Source organism: Vigna angularis, chromosome 2 (genome assembly GCF_016808095.1).
Source record: "Vigna angularis cultivar LongXiaoDou No.4 chromosome 2, ASM1680809v1, whole genome shotgun sequence".
In the NCBI taxonomy this organism is placed as follows: Eukaryota; Viridiplantae; Streptophyta; class Magnoliopsida; order Fabales; family Fabaceae; genus Vigna; species Vigna angularis.
Window position 1 is genome coordinate 24,922,516 of NC_068971.1, and position 25,722 is coordinate 24,948,237.

At 34.5% G+C, this 25,722-nt stretch overlaps 2 protein-coding genes and 1 pseudogene across 2 annotated transcripts; 1 reads left to right on the top strand and 2 right to left on the bottom strand.

The window, feature by feature from the left end:
- Nucleotides 1-437: 437 nt before the first annotated feature.
- On the bottom strand, nt 438-3,216 carry LOC108328812 (embryo-specific protein ATS3A). Its single transcript, XM_017562700.2, has 2 exons — nt 3,112-3,216; nt 438-936 (listed from the first exon to the last, which is right to left on the bottom strand). Exons 1-2 carry the CDS (start codon nt 3,214-3,216, stop codon nt 475-477), a joined length of 567 nt encoding a protein of 188 aa, XP_017418189.1. The 3' UTR covers nt 438-474.
- A 1,873-nt stretch (nt 3,217-5,089) lies between these two features.
- LOC108328286 (laccase-17) lies at nt 5,090-7,833 on the top strand. Its single transcript, XM_017562124.2, has 6 exons — nt 5,090-5,294; nt 5,440-5,591; nt 5,700-5,944; nt 6,046-6,174; nt 6,303-7,271; nt 7,443-7,833. The coding sequence occupies exons 1-6, from the start codon at nt 5,181-5,183 to the stop codon at nt 7,571-7,573; spliced, it is 1,740 nt and encodes a 579-aa protein (XP_017417613.1). The 5' UTR covers nt 5,090-5,180; the 3' UTR covers nt 7,574-7,833.
- Nucleotides 7,834-11,069: 3,236 nt separating this feature from the next.
- Nucleotides 11,070-16,629, bottom strand: LOC108327420 (uncharacterized; annotated as a pseudogene).
- Nucleotides 16,630-25,722: the final 9,093 nt, after the last annotated feature.

A 25,722-nucleotide genomic window follows, 5' to 3' on the forward strand; every position in this document is an offset into this window, starting at 1 on the left:
AACACAACCATAATAACATAAACTTATTGGGTTGAGATTTTAAATTAAAAATGATATCAATTTTTATGAGATGAGACTCAATGTTACATGTCTATAATCTCTTCTTAATTACTTCTCCCTTAAAATAAAAAAAATAAAGACTCATCAACATAATGGCCATAATGGCCGTCACAACAAAATAAATTTGATTTTCAAAAAACTTTAACAAATCAACTCATCGAATGAAAAACCGTTTTTTGACAAAAAAAAAACAATAACAAAAAGATCATGTCCTTAACACTCTCCTTAGTTTATTACGTTATTTGTTGGTAAGGTAAGGTACATTTTACAACACTACTATACATTTACTCTTTACTTTAAAGACACTATTCAGTTAGTTTAAACATTAAGAAGAACCAATTTTTCTTTCCTCACTTAGTCAAAAGAAAGATCGAAAATGAAAATAAAAAGTAACATGAAATTACATGACTAAACTCATGGAATGTTCACATAAACCTTTTTCTTCTTCTTGAGTCCAAAGGGTGTAACCTCACTATCACACACATCAGAGCCATGCCAGACATGTCTAGGCACAAATCTTCTAAAATAAAAATAATCAGAACCGAGATGAGAGCCTTCAAGAACTTGAATATGAGCAAAACCTGGTCTCCAATCATCGTTTCCAACGAGCTTGAGGTATAAATAACAGATGGGAGACTCAACACATGGTGCTGTGACCTCAAATTGGTCCACCATGCATGCTTGGAATGGTTTCCTTGGCATGTCATCAAGAACCCTAGGATCCAAAGGGTCAACTTTTCTTAAGTGCTTGGAGTTTAGGTGTCTCACCAATATGCCATTGGAGTTTGTGTCACCAAACCTTAGACTAACAAGATTTGAGGTTTCAGCTCCCCATGTACATGTGGTTTCTATGGTGATCACATATGTGCAATTTTTCTGCATTGTGCAAACATTTACTAATTAGGAAAGGAAAATAATAGAAATATAAACAACATAATAAATACTTAACGAGATAAATACATATATTAAAGGAAAATTTATCATATTGGTGTATTTTTTTTATCAAAATTACGAAAATGAACAATTGTAAAGTTTTACAAATATTTTAAATTTTAAAAAGTTGTGATATAAAAACACAACTTTATATGCTCCAAAATGAAATTTTATAAACACGACTTATGTATAAACGAGGAAGTTTTGTAAATAAATACAATTTTGATTAATCTTAGTACTATTTTTCATTGAGGAGTTATGATAAACTTGTATAACTTTAATTCAAATCAAAATACATTAAAGTCGTGTTATCTTTAATTTAATTTAAATAAAAGTATACTAACACCATTTCACCTATGCACAACTTTAGTTCAAATAGAAAAAAAAAATTAAGGCTAACCAAAATCGTTTTTGATCCACACGACTTTTTCATTCATACATTGTGTTTAATTCAAATTAAAATATATCGAAATCATTTCACCTCTACTCCACTTTATTTTAATAAAAAAAAATTAAGACTAACCAAAGTCGAGTTTTTGATGTAAGCATAACTTATCTATCCATATGGTTAAAATTATAAAATTTTGCACATTTTACTCAGAATAATAAATTTACCGATATTATATATATATATATATATATATATATATATATATATATATATATATATATATATATATATATATATATATATAATTAAAAGAACTAGGACAAATGTCATCACTCTCTTTTCGAATTTACGTTTTGACTTAATTCAGTTACAAAAAGTACATTTTTTTAGTTTTCCTTATAAGCAAAGAAAAAGATTTATTTATAAAAAAACCAAAAGAATACCCGAACCCATATACATAAAGAGAAAAGTTAGAGTTATATAATTGTTGTGCTTTAGAATTATGCTTACAGAAATAAATTGAAGAATTCTTCATATTTGTATATACCTATAATCATGATTTGAAATAACATAATCAATCATTAAACTATTATTTGATGTTTTCTCTTTAAAATTGACATTGTTAACGATTCATCAAACTGTTGCAAACCAAACAACTGCTTAAACTTTCTTAATTTTTCTTTCTAAACTTGTTAAATTCTTTTAAACCTGTTGGAATGAAAAGTTAAAAAAGAAAACACTTTTGTATAACGTATTCTTTTGTAAAAATGGAGAAAAATGATATAATTTTTCTAATCTAATAATGTCCCAAATTTCTTACTTTTAGGAAAATATGTATATTTGATCATCTTTGAAAAAGAAAAATATTATTTTAACATTCACTTCTTTTTACCTAAACAACTACTTTTTAAAGTAAAATATTATATTAAAATAATAATAATAATTAATATAAATAAGAGATTATAATAAAATAATAATTTATGTCGTTTTGTAATTTGAGTATAAGAGAAAAAATGAAGACGTAAGAAATGAAAGGAATCGTACCTTATAGTTGGTGACATGTCAAATCTTGTTACTATATAAAATTATGTACGACGAATTTCAGACTTCTTAAATGAAAAACAACTAACAGATCAAGTAATTATAGTGAATTTATAATCACATTTAATTAACATGCTTCCAAATGAAGGTTTATTACATCTATTTATAATCAATTAAATAAATAATATTTTAATATATGAAATCAATGATCTGAACTAAAATATATATATCATTCTTCTATAGTATGTTAAAATGTAAAGTGTAAAATTCATGTTAATTAATATTGTAAAACAGTAAAGTTTAGCTTATCTAAAAAAATACTGATACTTTAAATTTGTTTTGATATCTCAAGATTTAAAATTAAATAAAAAAGGAAAATTGAATTAAATAATATTTAAAAAAATGTTATATGTATGCTTTAACGGGGATGACAATATAGCTCTTGAAAAAACTCAAGAAAGAGAATTCAAAATTATAATATAGAATTAATGTAACAAATAAAGAAAATTGTAAAGGTGTTTAACTATGATCAAATAATAAAACCTATTGCTTTAATTTTGTAAGAATGATTTCAATATATATATATATATATATATATATATATATATATATATATATGTCCTAGTAAACAACAAAACTTATAAGTAATATTGTTAAAAACAAAAGAAAAGGACATTTTTAGTTACCTTAAGTTCTGGTGCTTCTAGACTCTCACCACCAGCAACAAGAACATGGAAAAACACACAACAGAAAATAAGTTGCCCTCCAATGATCTTCATCAACATCTCCATTTTTACACTTTGAATCACAATGCACTTATTCATCTTAACATGGAATATATAAGACATTCTGCATTTTTATTCTTAGCTTGATCCATCCATAAAGTGCATATTCCTAAATCTTTAAAATGTCATAGCTATATATATATATATATATATATATATATATATATATATATATATATATATATATATATATATATATATATATATATATATATATATATATATATGTGTGTGTTCTGATATTTTATTGAAAAATATTCCTTTAATTTTACTTATGATTCCTCACCTTCACGAGAGTTAATTTTGTTTTCATTAACGAAAAGTATCTCTGACTAATCTTAATCAGTTGTCGTGTGGAAGGTTAAAGCTAGATTCCCTCACCTTTTAGTCACTTCATTAGGAGGCAACCAAGTCATGTTTATATTCCCTGCTCGACTTTAACTCTTTTACTACGAAGCCTTCATGGTTTCCAACAATGTAATTTATGATAAGACTGTATAAATATATAGATTAATGCTAACAAATCTTGATTAGATTATGGAAAAAAGTTATTAGTTTAAAATGATAATACTAAAAGTTCTAGTTTATGTAGAGTGGTCATGAACATCAGAACCAAGTTATTCTGCACAATGAAGGAGAATGCGGTGCCGTACATTATCAATTATACTTTCCTTTGTAAAATCTAAAAACTGAAAAGCCATTCATCCACTGACCCAACAATCTCATATGTTCAACTAAACTGATCACGCAGAGATACTAAAACGTAAATTTGATGAAGAAGAAATGCTTAATTTAATGAATCATGCAAATACAACCATTTGATTTGAACAGTGTATTGTGTACGTATGCTTCGAACACAAGGAGATAGGTTGCGTGATAAAGATAGGAGTTAAGGCAACGTAAATGTTCAATTTGGTTAATTGTATCATTTCAACCATGTTATTTCTACATCTAAACCGATGCACCTTACCTTACACCTACCATTTTGGAGAAAATAGAGGACACAGTTATAGTTATAGTGGGGACACTGAGGGTGGTTGAATTTTGTTTTTTTATCTTCTTAAAGTGATAGGTGTATGTGTAGGGGTTTAAGTGTATAGAAATGAAAAAAATAGTTGTATCTTGTTTTTCTAAGATTACGACTTAGCATGTTTTCTTGAAAGGGAGTTAAGTTCATTGTGGTTTCCTTGCTGTGGCATGAATGTTATCTGTAATGTAGTTTGTGGTAATGTCAAAGAAAATGGTAAACAACGAGGATACAGTGACTACTTGATAGGATCTTCTTATCAGTTACTTTGGCTCCAAGAACATTGGTTGTGGGAGTTACATCTCACCAAAACTTCTCAAGCTTTTTCTGCTGATAATGAAGCTTCAATGTCGGTTGCTTTTGGGGTTTCAAACTGCTCTAAAACTGTGGTAAAAAAAGTCCATTATGTTAGATAAGGGATATACGGATATAACCTTAATTCAAAAAAAGACTATAGGAAACTGAAGTTAAGAATTGCATGATGAACTGAAAAGTTTACAATATCTTTTCCTTTATGTGCTATGTTTGCTTATTCTACCTTTTCACTTTTTCTATCATAATAATAAGTAACCAGTTCCTTTTTACTTGAACATACTTTACTTGAATATGTCACTTTTAACACACTATGTTCTCAATGAGTTCCAAAAGATCGGTATCAAAAGAGGCAAAATCTCAAAAACTGTTTGTCTTCTACAAGAATTCAAATGGTCAAGTGAATAGATTGTCTTGGACACCACTCTAGAGTTGTTCTAACAACTGATCTCATTAAAAAAATGTAAAACAACACACTTGAAGATCTTATGAAGACTTTACAAATTTCAACAACCACAAGCTATCATTCTATAAATGACCTACCAATGAGTTCTACATCATCCACAGTTCATATACACAAACAACAGTGTGTAAAGTTTCCACTTTCTGTCTTGCACTCTCTAGAACAAACATGGGTACTCCTTCTCTACAATCATTTACATTACCAGCAATGTTGTTTCTCTTCTCAATGATCATCATCCCTCAGCTTGCAGTAGGGGGCATTACCAGACACTACCATTTTGATGTACATATCTCGAAAGGACTTGATATCTTTATCTAAGCTACCTTACGTTTTCAAAAGCAAAAGTCATTTGAAGTTAACATTCTTTTCGGCATACTTTTCCCATTATTTGTGCTTTGTATCTCATAATTACTTATTTTTTATGTAGATAAAGTACCAGAATGTTTCGAGACTGTGCCACACAAAGAGCATGGTCACAGTGAATGGTCTGTTTCCTGGGCCCCGCATAGTTGCTAGGGAGGGTGATCGTCTTCTTATCAAAGTGGTTAACCATGTTCAGAACAACATCTCCATCCATTGGTAAAATCTTTTTGCTTTGGAAAACTTAGTTAAGAAGAGAATATTGAACGTATTACATGGTTTATAAGTTGAAGTTTCACTAAAAAAACTTGATTACATTCCAAATAGGCATGGCATTCGACAACTTGGATCAGGGTGGGCTGATGGACCTGCCTATGTGACTCAATGCCCCATTCAAACAGGCCAAAGCTATGTCTATAATTTCACCATTGTTGGTCAGAGAGGCACACTCTTTTGGCATGCCCACATTTCATGGCTAAGATCAACTGTGTATGGTCCTATCATCATTCTACCCAAGCAAGGAGTTCCATATCCTTTTACCAAACCTTACAAGGAAGTTCCCGTTATCTTTGGTAATAATTCAAATGTGATTGTGACATCACCATAATGTTCCTATAATACCTGCATGTACTTAAGAATGAAGTTAACATTGACATGTAACAAAAATTTTCAGGAGAATGGTGGAATGCAGATCCAGAGGCAGTCATAACACAAGCATTGCAAACAGGTGGAGGACCAAATGTGTCTGATGCCTACACTATTAATGGACTTCCAGGGCCATTGTATAACTGTTCTTCCAAAGGTATATACAAGAGTGGTCACATGAGTACCTCACATTAACTAATTTTCAAAATTATCAATAGTACTTTACCATATCCCTTATTATAAATTGAAGAGGTGATTCTAAATGAAAATATTGGTATTTTTCAGATACGTTCAAGCTAAAGGTGAAGGCAGGGAAGACATACCTTCTCCGGTTGATCAATGCTGCACTCAATGACGAACTCTTCTTCAGCATCGCAAATCACACTCTCACAGTAGTTGACGTAGATGCCATCTATGTTAAGCCATTTGACACTGACACCATTCTCATTGCTCCTGGACAAACCACCAATGTTCTTCTGAACACCAAATCCAAATACCCCAATGCCACATTCTTCATGAGTGCAAGACCATATGCCACTGGCCAGGGCACTTTTGACAACTCAACTGTTGCTGGGATCCTTGAATATGAAGTTCCACCTCACTCTCTGCACTCAACAAACTCACTCAAGAACCTTTTCAAGCCTACACTCCCTGCACTTAATGACACTTCTTTTGCTACAAACTTCGCCAGCAAGCTTCGTAGCTTGGCAAGCCCTCGGTTTCCTGCAAATGTTCCCCAGAAAGTAGATAAGCAGTTTTTCTTCACAGTTGGCCTTGGCACAAGTCCCTGCCAAAAGAACCAAACTTGTCAAGGACCCACCAATGGAACAAAATTTGCAGCATCAGTGAATAATGTGTCCTTCACACTCCCAACCACTGCTCTTCTTCAAGCACACTTCTTTGGCCAATCCAATGGAGTTTACACCCCTGACTTTCCAACCAAACCATTGCTTCCATTCAACTATACTGGCACCCCACCAAACAACACCATGGTGAGCAATGGAACAAAGGTTGTGGTTCTTCCCTTCAACACAAGTGTAGAGCTTGTGTTGCAGGACACCAGCATTCTGGGTGCTGAGAGTCACCCTCTCCATTTGCATGGCTTTAACTTCTTTGTTGTTGGTCAAGGTTTTGGGAACTTTGACCCAAACAAGGATCCAAAAAGCTTCAATCTTGTTGATCCCGTTGAAAGAAACACAGTTGGTGTCCCTTCTGGTGGATGGGTTGCTATCAGATTCTTAGCAGATAACCCAGGTAAGTGATCTTATTCTCTTCTGTAATGTTAATTATGGGCTAACAGTTATTTGAAACGGTTCCTCACAAAATACACAAAAAGTTACAGGGTCCAACACAGACATAAAATGAATACTCAAACATAATATAAGAATACTAAGATTTTGACTATAAATAATGCATGGATTGCAGGGGTATGGTTCATGCATTGCCATCTTGAAGTGCACACGAGCTGGGGTCTAAAGATGGCATGGATAGTGTTGGATGGAAAACTTCCAACTCAGAAGCTGCTTCCCCCACCAGCTGATCTTCCAAAGTGTTGAATACACATTCACCACAACTTCCTGTCATAGCTTTCTGAATGTTTTTGGTGTTTCCTTTTTATCTTTTTCTCCTTCAAATGGCCTTTTTTGTGATTCTTCATGGCCTAACTCACTGTCATTATTAGTTTCATTTTTTTCCCTTGTGCGGAAATGAGGTGAAAGTGTGGAAAGAGTATTAGGTGTGCCAACAATAACATATTTGCTTTCAATATTGTAATATTATTTCATTTCAATCAGGAATCTATATATTATTTTAATCATCCGAGGTACAAAAGCTCACTATTTTTTTATATATAACTATCAAATATAATTTATTTGTATAAAAAGTATTTAAGGATATATATCCTAGAAACGATTAAATAACCTTATATATTATTAAAGAATCCTATACATTGTCAAATAACCTTATTCCTCAGAAATACATAAATAACGTTTTCTGTAAGTGTTTCACACGTAGAAAATGTTACACACGGACAAGCGCAATTACCATACGTATAATTTATTATGCATATAAACCTAATTAAGAAAATAGCTAGTACAACAATTGTTGTGAGAAATTAAAATTAAATAAGCTGGCGACATCAATTTTGAACAGATTTAACTATAATATATATATATATATATATAAGTCTATATTTGGATTATAATGTAATGTGAGATTTAAGTCTATATTTGGATTATCATATCTGTTCAAATACATACATATATATATATATATATATATATATATATATATATACATATATATATATACATATATATATATATATACATATATATATATATATGTAAAATTTATTTTAAATTTAATGATATATCAAAACAGTTTTAGAGTATATATATTAATTATAATTGTAAAAAGTTAAAAGTTACTTTATACTTACTCATCTATCGATATCGAAAGGAGATTTAAATTTCTTATATAATTATTCGATTAAAATTTCGACATCTAAATATTTACCCAATCTATCTATTGTATAATTTCACAATAGTTAAAGGAAATGTAACTCAATGAGTTCAATAAATTGCCTAAGTTATTATAAATTTCCTTATGTTTTTAAGGATATTTAAGTTATAACTTATTCTCAATATAACGTTATACCTTCTTTCCCTAGTAAAAAAAAAGACGTTTTTAACTCGCATATTATGCTTCGGTTTTAGACAAACCAAAGCGCATAAAAAAAGCGGTGAAAGTTCCGTAATTTTATCAAAACTAAATGCCTCGGTTCATCAAGAACTGATGTCTAAATGATATTCTGCCTCGGTTGCTAGGGGAAACCGAGACATATAACCCTGAAAAAGCACAAAGGTCAGACTTATCAACTAACACCTTTCTGGAAAAGGGGATATTGCGTCAATTGTCAAGGGAACCGAGGCATATAACCCTACGAAAAACACAAAGGTCAGACTTATCCGTTGACACCTTTCCTGGAAAGGGGATATTGCCTCGATTGCAAGGAGAACCGAGGCGTATAACCCTGCACAAAGCACAAAGGTCAAACTTATTAGTTGACACCTTTCTGGAAAGGGCATACTGTCTTGGGTTGCTCAAAACCGAGTCAATATGTCTAGCCACGTAGCTGCAGATCTGACACTGAACATTCCAAATTCATGTAATGTCAACTAAGATTACCTCGGTTCAATATGAGCTGAGGCCATAGGGTGCTTCTGCTTCGAGTTAAGCGCGAACCGATGCGTATAGTTTGAAAATTATTTTCAAAATTGCCATTTTCTGAAACTTTTAGGCATCGGTTGGGATGAAAACCGAGACAATAGGGTTGTATTGCCTCGGTTAAGTAAAGGAACCAATGTAATATTGTTTTTTCATATTACAATCACGAACAGTTTTCTTCACGCGAACATTTTTCTTCCTCCCTCGACGATGAACACTGCTCCTACAAATGCCACGCCAGTGCCGCAGCCCTTGTCACGCCTTCTTCTCTCTGTGTCGACACCCTCGTCGGGCCTCCTTCTCATTGTGTCGCTGCCTCGTCCCGCCTCCTTGCTGAACCGTTGCCCGATGCACCGCCCCTGCTGAACTGGCCCGGTACACCGCCCTCGCTGCTCCACCGTCGTTGCACGACGCCCCGCTGGCCTTGGCGGCTTCCTCCACGGCGTTCATCTTTCTCGTGGCGCCTTCTTCGTGGTAAGTTTTTTGAATTATAATTTGTTATATATAATTTATATTAATTGGTTTATATAATTTTTAGGTTTACATAATTTTGAATTAGGTTTATATAATTTTGAATTAGGTTTATATAATTTTGAATTAGGTTTTATATAATTTTGAATTGTTAGAATTGGATTGGTTGATGATGTAAATTGATGTATAATTTTAAATTAGAGTATAGAAATTAGGAATATAGAAATTAAGGAATATAATTTTGAATTGTTTGAATTAAATTGGTTGATTTGGTGATGAAAAAAACTTTAAGGTTATAAATAATGAAACTAACTAATGTGTTGTTTGATTTTGTCTAGATATTGTATTGTTGTGGTGAGGTTTTATACGCGGACATTCTCGATAGTTGACCGACTTTCACGCTCCCAGGTTCCTATTTTTAAAATTTTCCTTTTAATATGAATATGTAATTATTTCTTTGCTTCAATATATTGTTTGGTTGAATATATTGTATGTTGCATATATAATTATTTGTTTGCTTGAATATATTGTTGTTGTGAGTTAGTCTTAGTTTCCCATTTGAGATTCAATACAAAAATTATTTACTATCTCGAAATTTTTTTGAACAAATGTATTTTTTTACAAATGAATAGGAGATGGTAATAATAATTTACAAGTATTGAATCTTGAATTGTCCGGTTGGATAGTTTAAGAAGAGTAATAATTTTTTCATAGTTTATTAATACATATCAATTTTAATATACATGTCCACTAATGCAATAAAGGAAAACGACAACGGTTATTTTCGCCTATCCGTAGCGGTTCCGCAACCGAGGTATATACAGGCGAGGTAAAATGTCTACCACTTTTTGCCTCGGTTTTGAACCGAGGCATAAAGGTATATGCTTTTGCCTCAGTTACTGGTGAACCGAGTCAGTATAGGGGTCTTATGCCTCGGTTTGGAGTTGACCCGAGGTAGTAGAAAGGTTTTTTTTTATATTTTACGAAACAATACATTCTTGTGTAGCCGGGATATTAGTTTGTATTAATAGATGCAATCCCATTACACACATATAACACTATGACTAGGTATCAATCCATACTTCTTCAATGGCCACAAGTCTGGAAATCTGGAAAGTAAACATTCAGCTGTGACTAGGTATCAATCCATATTAATAGATGCGGTTCCATTTTGCACATTCAGCTGCAAGATCAATAGGTGAGCCTATTACTATGATTCTTTTTCCTTTGATCAATACAACGGTAGTTTCATTGTCCAGATTGGAGTAGTCCATGAAGTGCATAACTTTGCCATCAAAAATCAGAAAATCAGAAATACCAGCAACGTCTTGAAAATCAGAAAAAAGTACCTTTTTAGCTTTTGTAAGAATCAAAGGCACCAACATTGCGGAGGTTGTCATCCCCAAAAATCAATTTCTTCCCCACCACCGACGCCAACAACAAATTAGCATCAGCCACCAGCTCCTTTGTAATAATCAGCCATTCCACCCTCCCTTCCAGCAAACCTTGTAAGCAGCGACTCTCATGTGCATCGCCATCCCTTGCACTGTCCCAGATGCGTAACCAAAAAGACTAGCGCCGGAAACCAACGATCATGTGGCCGTGCTGGCTGTGTGGGTGTCGTGACCGTCATCGTCGCGAGGGGATCTAGACTCGAGGACAGTTGGGGTCGTTGTCGCCCGTCGGAGGTCTCGTCCATGGAGTGGGACTCGAGGACGAGGCCGCACTCGGAGCAGAGGATGTCGCCAGTGGAGTGGTCGGGGACGAGGCCACACTCGGAGCAGACGATGCCACCGGTGGAGTGGTCGGGGACGAGGCTTGACGACGCGAGAAAGAAGGCACTCAGTCGCACTAGGTTTTCCTTGGTTGAACATTTGGGGGGAAATTTCATCCTTCACATATAAGAAAGACTTTTATGCCTCGGTCCTTCTTGCCCCCGAGGCAGTAAAGGCTTGTATGCCTCGGTCCTTCCTACCAACCGAGGCAGTATCTCTACCACCACTATCGTACCAGATGAAAGGTTTAATTAATATAATATCTATGGGGTTTATGCCTCGGTTCACTGTGCTCACCGAGGCAGTATTCCCTTTAGACATCGGTTGCTTGACAACTAAGACATATAGTGTTCTAAATATTACGAAATTGCCACCGCATTTTGATACGCTTCGATTTTGTTGGAACCGAAGCGAAATATGCGAGTTAAAAATACGATTTTTTATTAGTGGTCTAAAATTTCATGAAATTTTGCAGTTGTATTTTGTATTGATCTTCGGGTGCATATTTAATTGTGATTTATAATCACTTTCATTTCGTATAACCTGAAAACCAATGCGATAAAATTTTGTAAAATTTCAGATATATTGTTTACAATTTATATGTTTAATAAACTAAAAGGAAGTAAATCTTCTTGTTATTTTTTATTGGAATTGATTATAATTCCTTATACTCTTTTGTAAACTCTATGGATATATATTTCAATGTTCTATTTTCTATTATTTGATTTTGTTAAGTTGGATATTTATATGAAAAGGTGGTTTAGTTTGGACCAAAGTCCAATCATACAACGACAAATGGGAACAAATTCTATGGGAAATATTTGAACTTAGAGTAAGATTTTAATTTGGTTATCAAGAAATAGTCATTGATTAAGATTGTTAGAGTATACTTTCCTTTTCTTTTCTTTTTCTTTTTCTTAGTGATAATTCCAGTTTCTCATTTAAAAAAAATACATTCGGTTCTCTAATTGAAAAATAAAAGCAATTTGAATTTATTTATGAGTTTAGTATATATATTTTCTAGTTTTGTTTGAATTGAGGCTAAGACCTAACATTTTTTTTCCACGCAGGCGTGGGCAGAAAGCATTGTTGTTCATCTACGAATCTGTCCAATCGAAGAAAATGGCTACATTTAAATTTGGCGTATATATGCAAATAAGAAAATATATTCAAAATATTTACTTAATATATATATTTTATTTAAATTAGCTTTTAGGAAATATTTCATATATATCTTTCATATAAAGATAAAAATATATTTAATTATTATTTAAATTTTAAATCAAAAATATAAAAATATGCTCAATGTATAGAGAAAAATCAAGAAAAACAATGAAATTGGACTTTTTTCATAAATTTTTATATTATCCTTTTACTGTGTATTGATGTTTTAAAATATATTAAAAATCTTTTTGGTGTATTAATATTTATGTATTTTGAATATTTTATAGATTTTGATGTTTTAAAATAAATTAAAAATATTTTTAGTATATTAATATTTATGCATTTTGAATGTTTACCACATAAATAAAAAAATAATAGGGAATTAGACAAGAAAAATTATCTTCCAACATTCCACTAAGTGAAATGGAAAGCTATGAGAAAATATATCTTCTAGAGAACATAGTGAACATGGTGAGAGTTATCAGTAAAGCATCAAAAGGAACCAGACAGTCAACAAATCAGAATTCATAAAAAATGGTAAATTCCTTAAAGAAAAGTAAAGGTACTTTATAATTTAAAAGAAAAAAAATAGAACTTGCAAAGATATTGAGTGGAGCTTGAGAATGGAAGTTAGAATGAATGATTATCTTATAGAGTGAACTAGAACATGGAAGCAAATAAGACAAAATTACTAACTTAATGTTTCATAAATACATAAAGATGATTGGGATTAAATAAGAAAAAATTTAAGTTTACGGATGAGTTTTTAAGAATAAACTTAAATCTAGAAATTATCAAATGATTATTAAGAGTAATAGTGTTTATTGCATTGGGAGAGAAAGAGTCAGACAATTATTCTATTATGTTTTACATACATTATGGTGTATTATGTATAATAATTGAGAGTATTATATGAAAGATTTAATATTAATTCAATAAATTATAATATTTATGAGAAATGAAAAACACCATAAACATATTTAGAAACATTTAAGTGAGCATTATTTCCAAACAAATATATGTTCTAAGAAGCATGGTGAATGTAACAGTGCTATTTAAAAAAGACGAACACAGAGTATTAGGATTTTTATTAATCGAATAGCGGTGTTTCAGTACAAGCAACACTTGCCACTAACAAAAATAACAATAGCAGAATTGTAACTGCATGGGTCATAGCAGAGCAATGATGAAAATCATTCCTGGAAAAGGAGGCAAGGACAAGGGATTTCAGAAAAGGGCCAGAAAAGTCAGAAAAGAAGATCAGAGAGAAGGTAGTCTAGAGAGAGAGAAACCATACCACAAGATGCTCATTCTAGAATGAAGTCACGCAATTTAGGCTTTGTTACCAAAATAGATAAAAATAGATATATATTACGAGAATACACGCAAATTCAATTTAAAATACTAAAATAGAGAAGTCGTGAGGGGCCAAAATGACTTCAAATGAAGAAGTCGTGTCCCCCTGCACGACTTCACATTGTGCATTTGACTAGTGATGAAGTCGTGCACCCCAAAAACGACTTCTAGGTCCTATAATCGATTACAAGATACTGGTAATCGATTACACAATGTTGAAATCGTGACTCTCCTGCACGACTTTAGTGTAGTAGGCAAAAATGCTACTGGTAATTGATTACGACACTTCTGTAATCGATTACCAGTGTTTTAAGTGTGCAAGAACCACCTTGGTAAACGATTACAAACTTGTTGTAATCGATTACCAGTGTGTTTTGGTTGGTTTATGAAAATTATTTGACAGTTTACATATTTTATGTATTGTTTGTGTTATACGAAAAAAGAAATTGTGGTTATTATTTAATGAATGGAGACAAATTTGAAGAAAAGAGAAAAAAAATATTAATAAGAAATATTAATAGTAATATATTAATAATCGATTTGATTACAATTGGGTAAGATTAAGAAATAACTAATGACGAAATGGACAATTTCCCCTATGATGACCTTCGTTGCGGTAGTAAGAGCATTTTTTTGGCTTATCTGGATTGGATTGATCCATTTCATTATGAATCCTATTTGTAGATGGTTTTCCGGATGCCTTGCGTCGCATTTTAGGATCTGGTATGAAGTTTGGACCTGTATACGCAGACCAATAATCTTGATTTTGGATTGGGTGAAATTGTACTTCATATGCCTTGAAAATGTTGTTAAGATTGTACACTGGATCGATTACTTGGGTTAGTGGGATATGCGAAAATGCACAAACAACAATGACATGATGACATGGGAGACGAGTAGCCTGGAAGTGACCACAATCACACCATCATTCATTTAGGCTGACCTTATAGGAAAGTGCAACAAGGCGGTATTGGTGAGGTGTTGAAATTTCCTGAACATCAAATTCAGAATTTTCACGGTTGTAGCGATGAACATGACAAAATGCGGATTATTGTTGATTTTTCCTAATGATGTCGGCGATTTGTTCAGGAAATTGGTGGCCTGCTTGTAGCATATAGTTCGCCTTTAATCCTCATTCAACAAACCATGATTGTGTCCTCTGAAATGTTGTTCTGATGAGAGCACATATTGGTAATGAACGTGCTCCTTTTAAAATGGAGTTGGTGCACTCAGCAAGATTAGTGGTCATATGTCCATATCTTCTCCCTCCATCAAAAGCCTGAGACCATTTTTTTAATGGGATTTTATCTATCCAATCAACTTGTTGTGGGTATTGGTTTCTTAGTGCAGTAAGTTTTGCCGTGACAGTTGCTTGCTTGACCTCGTAAGCTGTAATGACGTAATAAATAAATAAAGTTTAGAATAATGTTACAAAATTATAAAAGTAAAAGTGTATTAAAAATGTTTGTAGTAGTACCTAAATTGATAAATTGTTTTTTGAGGTCATGATTTTTGAATTTGTTGTTGAAGTTGGATGCTAGATGACGTATGCAATAAACAGAGATCAAACCATCTTGTTCCCAACCAACTTCTTCTGATCTTAAGGCCGATAGGATACCCTTTCCTCTGTCAGTGATGATGCAAATATTTTGTTGAGGGCAAACATGTTCTCGAAGTAGTTGAAAGAACCATATCATGGCCTCCTTTGTCTCACCTTCTACAATGGCAAAGGCCAATGGAAAAAGATTTCTATTGCCATCTTGAGCTATGGTGGTGAGCAAAGTTCCATGATATTTACCCGTTAGAAATGTACCATCAACTTGGAGAATGAGTTTACAGTATTTGAATCCCTGTATGCAAGGACCGAAAGACCAGAAAACTCTTTCCATAATATAACAATTATTGTCGGTTTGTCCATCAATCTACACTGGAGAACCAGTGCATTGTAAAATTGTACCTAGATTTGCATCCTTCACGACATGCAACCACCTCGGCATGTGGTTATAAGAGTCTTCCCAGTCTCCAAACTCCATAGAAAGAGCCTTTTGTTTAACGATCCAAGCTTTTCTCTATGACACAGAATATCCGAATCGAGCTTTAATATCTGCAATCAAACTCTTGATTGGAATGGATGGGTTTGTCCGGACTGAATTTGATATGATCGCGGCAATGTGAGTACTATCAAGATTTGTATGATCTTGAGATAGTATGGTTGAGAAACACGAATGTTGTCCGTCGATATTCTTGATTTCCCAATATTTACGGACTTTGCTATATGTTGCTCTCAAACGCCATTGACAACCGTTGTGGTATTCCACACAACGAATAACATAAATGTTGGGCTTCGATTCAACAACAGTGTATTTGTAATTGTTGGTGATGTGATAATGTTTGATTGCAGCAATAGTTTCCTTCTTTGACTGGAACTGCATACGTTCATTCAACTCTGGAATGACATGTTCAGATGATTGTGTAATGTGGTCGTCGTCATTGTTGTCATCTTGAAGTATGTTATCTAATTCATCATCGGTGCTGAATTCATCAACATTATCTAATATCAAAGGTTGTTCGTCAATGATTTGCGATGATGAAGATGGTGCAAAGTTCCCCGATGCCATCAAGAAATAGATGTGTGGGAGAAAAAATAAGATTGGAGTTGAATGAGATTTGTTGGTAGTGGAATTTGGATGAGAAGATGGATTGCTGAAAGATTCATATATATAATGAAATTTCAAGTGTGAATGTTACTTTGTGCATTGTAGGTGTTACGGTTTGAAGTAGGGAAGTACTAGCCAATAGAGTAGTGTCATATATGTATAGGGTTGCATGCATTCAGTAACTTATAAGCTATGTATAGGAACACAATTTGAGATTCCGTATAAAGTAATAGGCAGTGGTATGATATATCATTTAATTTTCATGACACATTTTTTGTATTACTTATAGATGTTGAGAGAATATTTTTTTTTTCTTGTTAAGAAATAAATAATTTACTATTTAGATGTATGAAAATAATTTAGTATTTCAATATTGTCAAATTTGTAAAAATAAAATTTTTGAAATATGATTTAAATTTAAAAAAAAATGGAAAAAGTGAAGTTGTGCAGGGGGTACACGACTTCACCTAATGAAGTCGTGTAGGGGGTACACGACTTCACCTAATGAAGTCGTGTACCCTCCCCACAACTTCAGTTTTCCCATTTTTATTTTTATTTACATCCTTTTTTATTTACAAAAATTAGTTTTTAACTTTAAAAAAATGCTTAAAAATTCAAAAATAATTTTAGAAACTTAGATACATTTAATTTAAAAAATAAAATATTTTGGGCCATGTATAAGGTCTTATAATAATTATAATGGTAATAACGTAGTGTTTGGATTATTAATTGAAGTATTACATATGTACTTCACCTTAGGCTTTGACCTTTAGTCTCAAGTGTGCTATTCATTATGCATGCTTTCCTATTCATTATACATGCCTCTCTTCACCTCTGCAGATTTAAAGATTCCTTGACGTTGCACCACTCATTTGTCATAGTTGTTGTGCATCCCATCTTGTCAAGCACGTGAAGTTGTTCGTATGGGCATCAATGCTTCGTTAATAAATTGGTGGAGGGAACCTTACTACCATTGTATTCTGATTCCGAATTGTTTGTGCCATCACAAACCACTTACATTTTTTTTCATTGGTTTTACATCCCAGTTTCAAACAAAATATTTGAAATGGCTTTCGCACGTAAACTTCCCGTTGATATGTCCCTTCTACGTCTTCAAGACAAACACATTGTGAAGGCAATTTGGGAAGGCAATGAACGAGTTATTTGCCCTCGAAGACATGCAATCTGGATAGCAAACCATGTTAACGAACTTGATGAAAGAATCATGAATCTTCTACAGGCAGCAGGGTTTACCCATATTTTGAAAGCGTCAAATATGGAAATAAATCACCAGCTAGTGACTGCTTTGGTTGAGAGGTGGAGAATTGAGACTCATACTTTCCACTTCCCTCTTGGTGAAAGTACTATAACATTGGAAGACGTTGCACTGCAACTAGGGCTTCCAATTGAAGGTCATGCTGTCACTGGCATCAGTAGTGGTCCTCTAACATGTTTTTGTCAACAACTACTAGGAGATGTTCCTCCTGAGAACAGTGTCAGAAGTTGTCTTGGCTGAATAACACATTTCGCCATTTGCCTCATGATGCCACAGATCAGGTTATTTAACAATACGCTAGAGCATATATGTTGATGATAATTGGCAGCATCATGATGCCAGATACATCTGCAAGCATGGTGCATTTGATGTATCTACCCCTTTTGGCTAACCTACAGAATGTCTCAAAGTATAGCTGGGCATCTGTAGTGCTTTCCTGCTTGTACCGTGCCCTTGATCATGGGACTAGGGCTGACCAAGACAATATCGGAGGGTGCATGATCTTGTTACAATGCTAGGCATGGGAAAGAATAACATGTATTTCCCCACAAATACTTGAAGTCACACAGGAAGACATTTCTTCTGGTGCAGTTTTTCCCTTGGCGAAAAGATGGTGTCGAACAACACAGTCAATAGTCCATGACACGACAACTGTACAACAATTTCGTCAAAAGTTAGACGACCTATCACCTAGACAGGTATTTTTGACCTCTAACATATGTTGGTGTATTTATTTTGCACTAAATGTGGCTTAATTTGTTTTTAAACAAAAACTTCAATATGTCAGTTTATATGAACACCGTACATACGTGATGACATTTGTCAAATCATTCCAGTCAAAGTGCCCCCTACTTGTCGAGCAGTTGTGCCTTTGATATGTTTCTCTGTTGTAGAATACCAACAATCAGACCGTGTGATGTGTCAATTTGGATTTCGACAAAATGTCCCCCATCCACCAATGAATCTAGATGAGGAACATAAACAGGATATGAGAGGACGCGTAGATTGGAATTGGCAAGAACACCATGAACAGTGGATTGCATTATGGAATGACCGTCATAATCGTGTATTTAACGATATTCCATTCCAAAAAAATGGTCACTTGCACGATGAATCCGAGTACATGCAATGGTATATAACTCATACAATCCGCTATATTGCTCCCATTGAAGATTCAACCGACGAAGAGGTACAACAATATCCCCACCTTTTAAATTATGAAAGCCTTATTATCTTGTCATCCTCAATCAAACATTGTATTAAGCAGTATGACATGGAGCACGAACAACAGTTCCAACCGCCATCTGCATACCGTGCATCACCACCATATCATGACCCACAAAGGTCTTCTTCTGACCATCTCAACTATTAGCATCCATCTCCGTATTCAAGGTTCGAACAACAAATCCCACCGACATCAACATATCCTCAGGTTGAAACCTCTTATTTCGCCTTTCCACCGACAACACCGTTCAGTGGAGGTCCATCATCTTTTAGTGGAGGTCCTTCCAATTATTTTGGAACCTCGACAATGACTCCACCATCTTCATACCAACACGCTTCTTCGTCACAAAACTTGTATCGACCGACCCTTGATTTCCAATACCTTCAACAGTCCATTGAAAGTCATCCCAGTGATGAAGACCAACACACGCAGAGTCCCGCACCACAACAACAACTAAGGCAAGGCCAACGATAACGACGAAGACTAACATGTGGGACTGGAGGACATAGATAGATTCCAATTCAATATATTTATAATTATGTACTTTGTCTATATTTTCTTAATTAATCACAAATATTTATGTCATAAGAAACTTTTATCCTTTTCATTTCTTATTGCACATCATGTAAAAACAAATATATATATATATATATATATATATATATATATATATATATATATATATATATAAATCAATTTTAATATATAATGCATTGAATTAAAACTAAAGCAACAAATAAATCAAATTTTGAACCAAAAGACATTGGTAATCGATTACAGTTTATACTGTAATCGATTACCAGATACACACTGTAAACGATTACAGGTTTTGTTGTAATCCATTACCAGAGTGGCTGGTAATCAATTACAGGGTTTCTGTAATCGATTACCAGATCTGGTAATCGATTATAGAAACCATGGAATCGATTACCAGCCAAACCTTACCCTATAAATTCAACTTTTTCTCTCTCGTCACGAACACACACCCATTCCCACTCGATCTGCAGCGCCTCCCCACGGTTTCAGCAGCTCTCCAACCTCAAAAATCACTTCCTCTTCCACTAGTTTCACTTCTAAACAACATTTTTCCACTCTCCTTTCAATTCTCTTCAATTTGCACCGATTGAAATCTCAAATGGCGGAATCTTCAAAGAGGCAAAGAGTTAGGGGCTCATCTTCTACAACTGCGAGACGTCGCCGTCGTCAACCTTCACCCCCTGAAAGCTCACCCTCACCACCACCGTCACCGACTCCAGCACACCAAAATCTTCAATTTTCCACTCCTGCACTAGCTGAAAGGTATTTCTCACTTTTTAATGACCATCAAATCATTGACCCAAAAGACCTAGATGACCAATATTTCGAAGATCACAGTTTTGAATTTTTTGGCATGCTGAAAAATATGGGATTGGATGATTTTGTCTACGATGTTGCGTGTTATTATCCTAATTTGGTATGTGTCTTTTATAGTAACCTCAAATTTTCTGATAATGGAACAATGAAAACTGAGGTCAACAATGTCAAAATGATTATGAAACCCAACATTTTTTCTTCCATAGCCAACCTCCCCTCTGTTGGGTTGAACTTTGAAGGTAAATTATTTGAGGATTGGGCCGATCAATACAATATCGATGTAGCAAGACAATTGATTTGTTTGCCACACAATCCTCCTACGAGTAGAATTCTAGTCGGCAATATGACAACTGAGGCTAAAATATTACATTATACTATATGTCGTGTTTTGTTTCCACGTGTTTCTAATTTTGCACAGGCAACCGAGGAAGATATTCTGTTAATGTGGATAATAATGACGGCAAAGCATATAAACTGGACCCATCTCATCCGACATAGGATGAAGAAGGCTTTGAGGCCAGGTGCTCCTTTACCATATCCAATTTTGGTCACCCGGATCCTAGAACATTTTCAAATTCAATTGGAGGATGAAATATTTGTCCCACCTAGTAGGCATACCACAATATCAGGAGGAATGATACAATCATTTGGATTGACCAGAAATGCTGACAATAAATGGGTTCACAGAAATTCTCCTCCTCCACCTTAACGTCAAAATCAAGCACATCCTCAACTACAACCACCACCACCACTTGTTCAACAACAAACTACTTCATTTGATGATGTCATGAGTGGGATCAACGATCTCCAAACATTTGTTGGGGACAACTTCAATACACTGAATGAAAGCATGAATGCAAGATTTGAACAATTGGAGCTGAACATGGGTGACCGCTTTGATACTATTGATGCTCGAGTTGAGCATGTGGAGCATGACATTGACTATCTGCATCGTCATTTTGGTCCACATGGTGGATCATCTTCCTAGATACCTTTCAATGTGTACTGTCATTTTTTTTAATTTAAGCTTCTTCCTTTTGTAATGCATTTTGAATTCAATAAAAGACTACAAATTTCATTTATGATTTTGTCTTATGATTTTACTTTCTTTGTTCTATTTACATTAAATTAATTACTCTTCCTATACATAAAAATACATCACAATGTCATCAACAACAATGTATGCTTACAAATATTCAAATCATTACACATAATTAACATCAAATAATGCTTTACAACACAATAGAAATTTTCATAAACCAACCACAACACACTGGTAATCGATTACAACAAGCTTGTAATCGCTTACCAGAGTGGTTCTTGCACACTTAAAACACTGGTAATCGATTACAGACGTGTCATAATTGATTACCAGTATCATTTTTGCCTACTACACTGAAGTCGTGCAGGGGGGTCACGATTTCAACATTGTGTAATTGATTACATGATCTTGTAATCGATTACAGGACCCAGAAGTCGTTTTTGGGGTGCACGACTTCACCACTGGTCAAATGAACATTGTGAAGTCGTGCAGGGGGGCACGACTTCTTCATTTGAAGTCGTTTTGGCCCCCCACGACTTCATATTTGGTCAACATTTTCCCATTTACGTAATATTCTAGGCAAATATGCCTAGTTTGGTGCAAAAGCCTGCAATTTAATATTCTCCCTTTTCTCGTGTGTTCCTCTATGCATTTCACTTCCTTCTTCTCTACCGTTCGGTTTCAGGGTCCTCGGTCGTTCGGTGCAACGGTGCTCTGCCATTCGGTGCAAAGTTCCCCTTCCTTCCTTGTTGCTTGACATTTTGTCGTTCGGTCCTTCCTCTCGGCTTGACATCCTGTCGTTCGGTCCTTCCACTCGGCTTGACACTCTGTTGTTCGGCTCCACATCATCCATCTCATTACGGTCATGCCTTGCGCTTGTTACAATACTCCCTTCTTGAATAACAACCTTGTCCTCAAGGTTGAACAGAGGATATACTTTCTTTACTTCTTCTATGTTTTCCCACGAGTTGTCCGCCTCATAAAACGAATCCCATTGTATCAATACTTCCGTTACTTCCCTTCCATTTCTGCTAACCACTCTTTTATTGAGAATCTTATAAGGTTGTATGAGTGGGCCGACTTCAGTAGTGTGGAGAGGTAATGGAAAATATGGTTGTTTATGATCTCCATGAAACTTCTTAAGCATCAAAATGTGGAAGACCAGATGTATTTTAGCTGCCTCCGGAAGTATGAGTTTGTAAGCTACCTGGCCGATTCTCTCAATAACTTTAAAAGGTCCAAAATACCTTAAGCTCAACTTTTGATTCCTTCTCCACATCACCGACTGTTGTCTATAAGGTTGTAATTTCACCAAAGCAAGATACCCAACCTCCAAGAAAACGTCTCTTCACTTCTTATTTGCCTGTCCCTTCATATAATTTTGAGAATGGTGGAGCTTAGCCTTCAATTGGTTCAATAAGACATCACGGTGCTTTAAGATCTCGTGTAAGTCTACCAGATCAGTATCACTGTGCTCATACTTGATTACATTTGGTGGTAACTTGCCATAAACAGCTTGGTAGGGAGACATACCAATGCTATGGTCACTAGTGCAGAATTGGCCTTTAACGTCACCCAATAGACGTCCGTCCACAAAAACACCAACGTAAATAATTGACTGGTGGCATATCCGTAAATAAGTGGGACTGTAGACGTCCGTTGTGGGGGGGGGACGTCTATAATATTATACACGTCGGGGCCCCTCCAACGGACGTTTAAGAGGCTGAAACAATTAACTCTTCAACTACCCTGTCAGCAACTTAAACGTTCGTTGTGGGGGTGGGGGGGACGTCTATAATATTGTAAACGTTCAAGGTCACCAATCTTTTTGAGCATAGATAGGGGCATCAAATTGATGCTAGCACCTAAGTCAACAAGAGCCTTCCCTATATCATGATTTCCAATGATGTAGGGGATAGTGAAATTCCCTGGATCTTTGACTTTTAGAGGTAGAAATTTCTGCATAATTGCACTGCAATTTCGCTGCACTTCAATTGTTTCCTCATCTAACTACTTCTTCGTTTTACTGAGGAATTGCTTCACATATTTTGCATAAGCAGGAATTTGTTGAAGTGCTTCAATCAGGGGCAAAGTAATCTCAAGTTGATTAAATATCTTCTTGAACCGATCCAATTGTCTTTCCTTATCCTTCTGTGAAGTATTTTTAGGATAAGGAAGTTGCTTCACCAACACTTTCTCTTTTTGTCTTCCATCTTCCTTCCTGTTTCTACTTTCTTCTTCTTCAATCACCTTCTTTTGATCATCCTCTTTGTGTGCTTGAATCTCTTTATTTGTCGGCTTCTCCTTGGAATCAAACCCCACTTCTTTTCCACTTCTGGTTATTATGACATTACATTCCTCCCTGGAGTGAACTTCATTCTTAGCCACAAATTTCTTTTCAGATGTCTCATCTAGCTTCTTTGTAAGTTGACTCACTTGTGTCTCCAAGTTTCTAATAGAAGCTTCATTGCTTTTATGGTTGGAGATGGATACTTGTGCGCTATGCGAATAACATCAGTTGAGAGGCAGCAGTTATACGAAATTCGCACAAAAACTTGATAACTTTTTGGAAAATATACCAAATCGTTACAAGTAATATAGTGGATAAGTAAAAATGTATCTTCTCCCAAGGGAATTTGAGTTACGTTAATCAATTAAAATTATTTATCAAGACAATTACTGATGATAATTGTGATTTCAATTTGGATTTAAGCATGAAATTAACAACGTAAAAAAAATAAGATTTAAAAATGCGATAAAAGATCACTGGAATTGGTCTTTGACTAACATTACAGTAAGATCCTGAACAACATATATTCTCTGTTCAAGCATTCACATGAGAGTATCTTGATTTAATTCCTTAAAACAAGTTCTAAAATTATCTATTGAATTATTAATTCCTTAATTAATTCATCAGATAATTTTGCATTAAGTTCAGATGTTAAGAATGACCAGAAGCACATAACTATTCCTAGCGTAGTTACTTTTAGTTTCTTTTCTTACGTTTCAGGTTCTAAAAATACTTTCCAGTACAAAAGAACTTTTAAAGAAATTAATACTTCCGTATAATCAAAAGCAAGTCAAGAAAAGAACATGAACAGAAACATATATTGCATAGAAAATTTACATTAATGTTTCGTCATACAACCAATTCCAATGAACAGAAAATTTAGTTTATCCTAGACATCTCAAACGTACTCTTTACAGCAATTCCTTGCAGAAAGTGAAGTCTTGATGTCTTGAAAGGTCTCCTGATCGTCTCCTGAATTCTCCAGTATTTTTCTGGCTATTTTCGTGTGTCAGAAGATGATTTCTGCCTTTCTGTCACGTCTTTTAAAGCCACTTAACTTCCTTAATTCGCTCAGCGCACAGGTACTGGTGCGCTGTGCGAATTTTCTTTTTCTAGCAGTGCGAATTTTGGCTTTCGCTTTGCAAAAATTGGCTGACAAACTCCAAATTATACACCCTTTCCTGTACAATAATTTACATAACAATCTACTTCCTATTACAACTTTTCACTGAGTAATAACATGAATAATTATAAGATTGAGATCATTTATCAGTGGCGGGGGCCGGACGTCTATAATATTATACACGTCGGGGCCCCTCCAACGGACGTCTAAAACCACCCGCGAATATCTATTTTTAAATCAAAAACACGTTATATTAGTTATGGCCCCAACGTCTATAATATTATAAACGTCGAGGCCCCCCAGTACCGGACGTCTAGTGCCATTTATACTAAAATAGTGAACCCGCGAGGAGTTACGCCCACTGTTCATCGTCTTCCCCGCGATTTCACTCTGCAGCATTGCATTTCCAGATGCGTTTTCTCGCTTTAGGACCGTTTAAATTTACTTTTAATCCGATTAAATTGTTCTGTGATGAAATATCTTTGATTTGAACCGATTAAAAATTGTTTTCAATGCATTTTGGTGCAGTTTCTTGCGTGTTCTTGGATGGCATTTTTGACTGTTTTTGGCCTTCGTTTGAGGTCGTGCCCTCCTCGATTTCCCTCCGTTTCATTTGGAATCTGCTTTTCAGGTTAGCTTCTTCATTGATAATTTTTTTGTATGCATGTTATTGGTTTTTGTGTATGCATGTTTTTGACTTTAAGGTCTGCATGTGTTATTGGCTTTTGAATATGCATGTATTAGT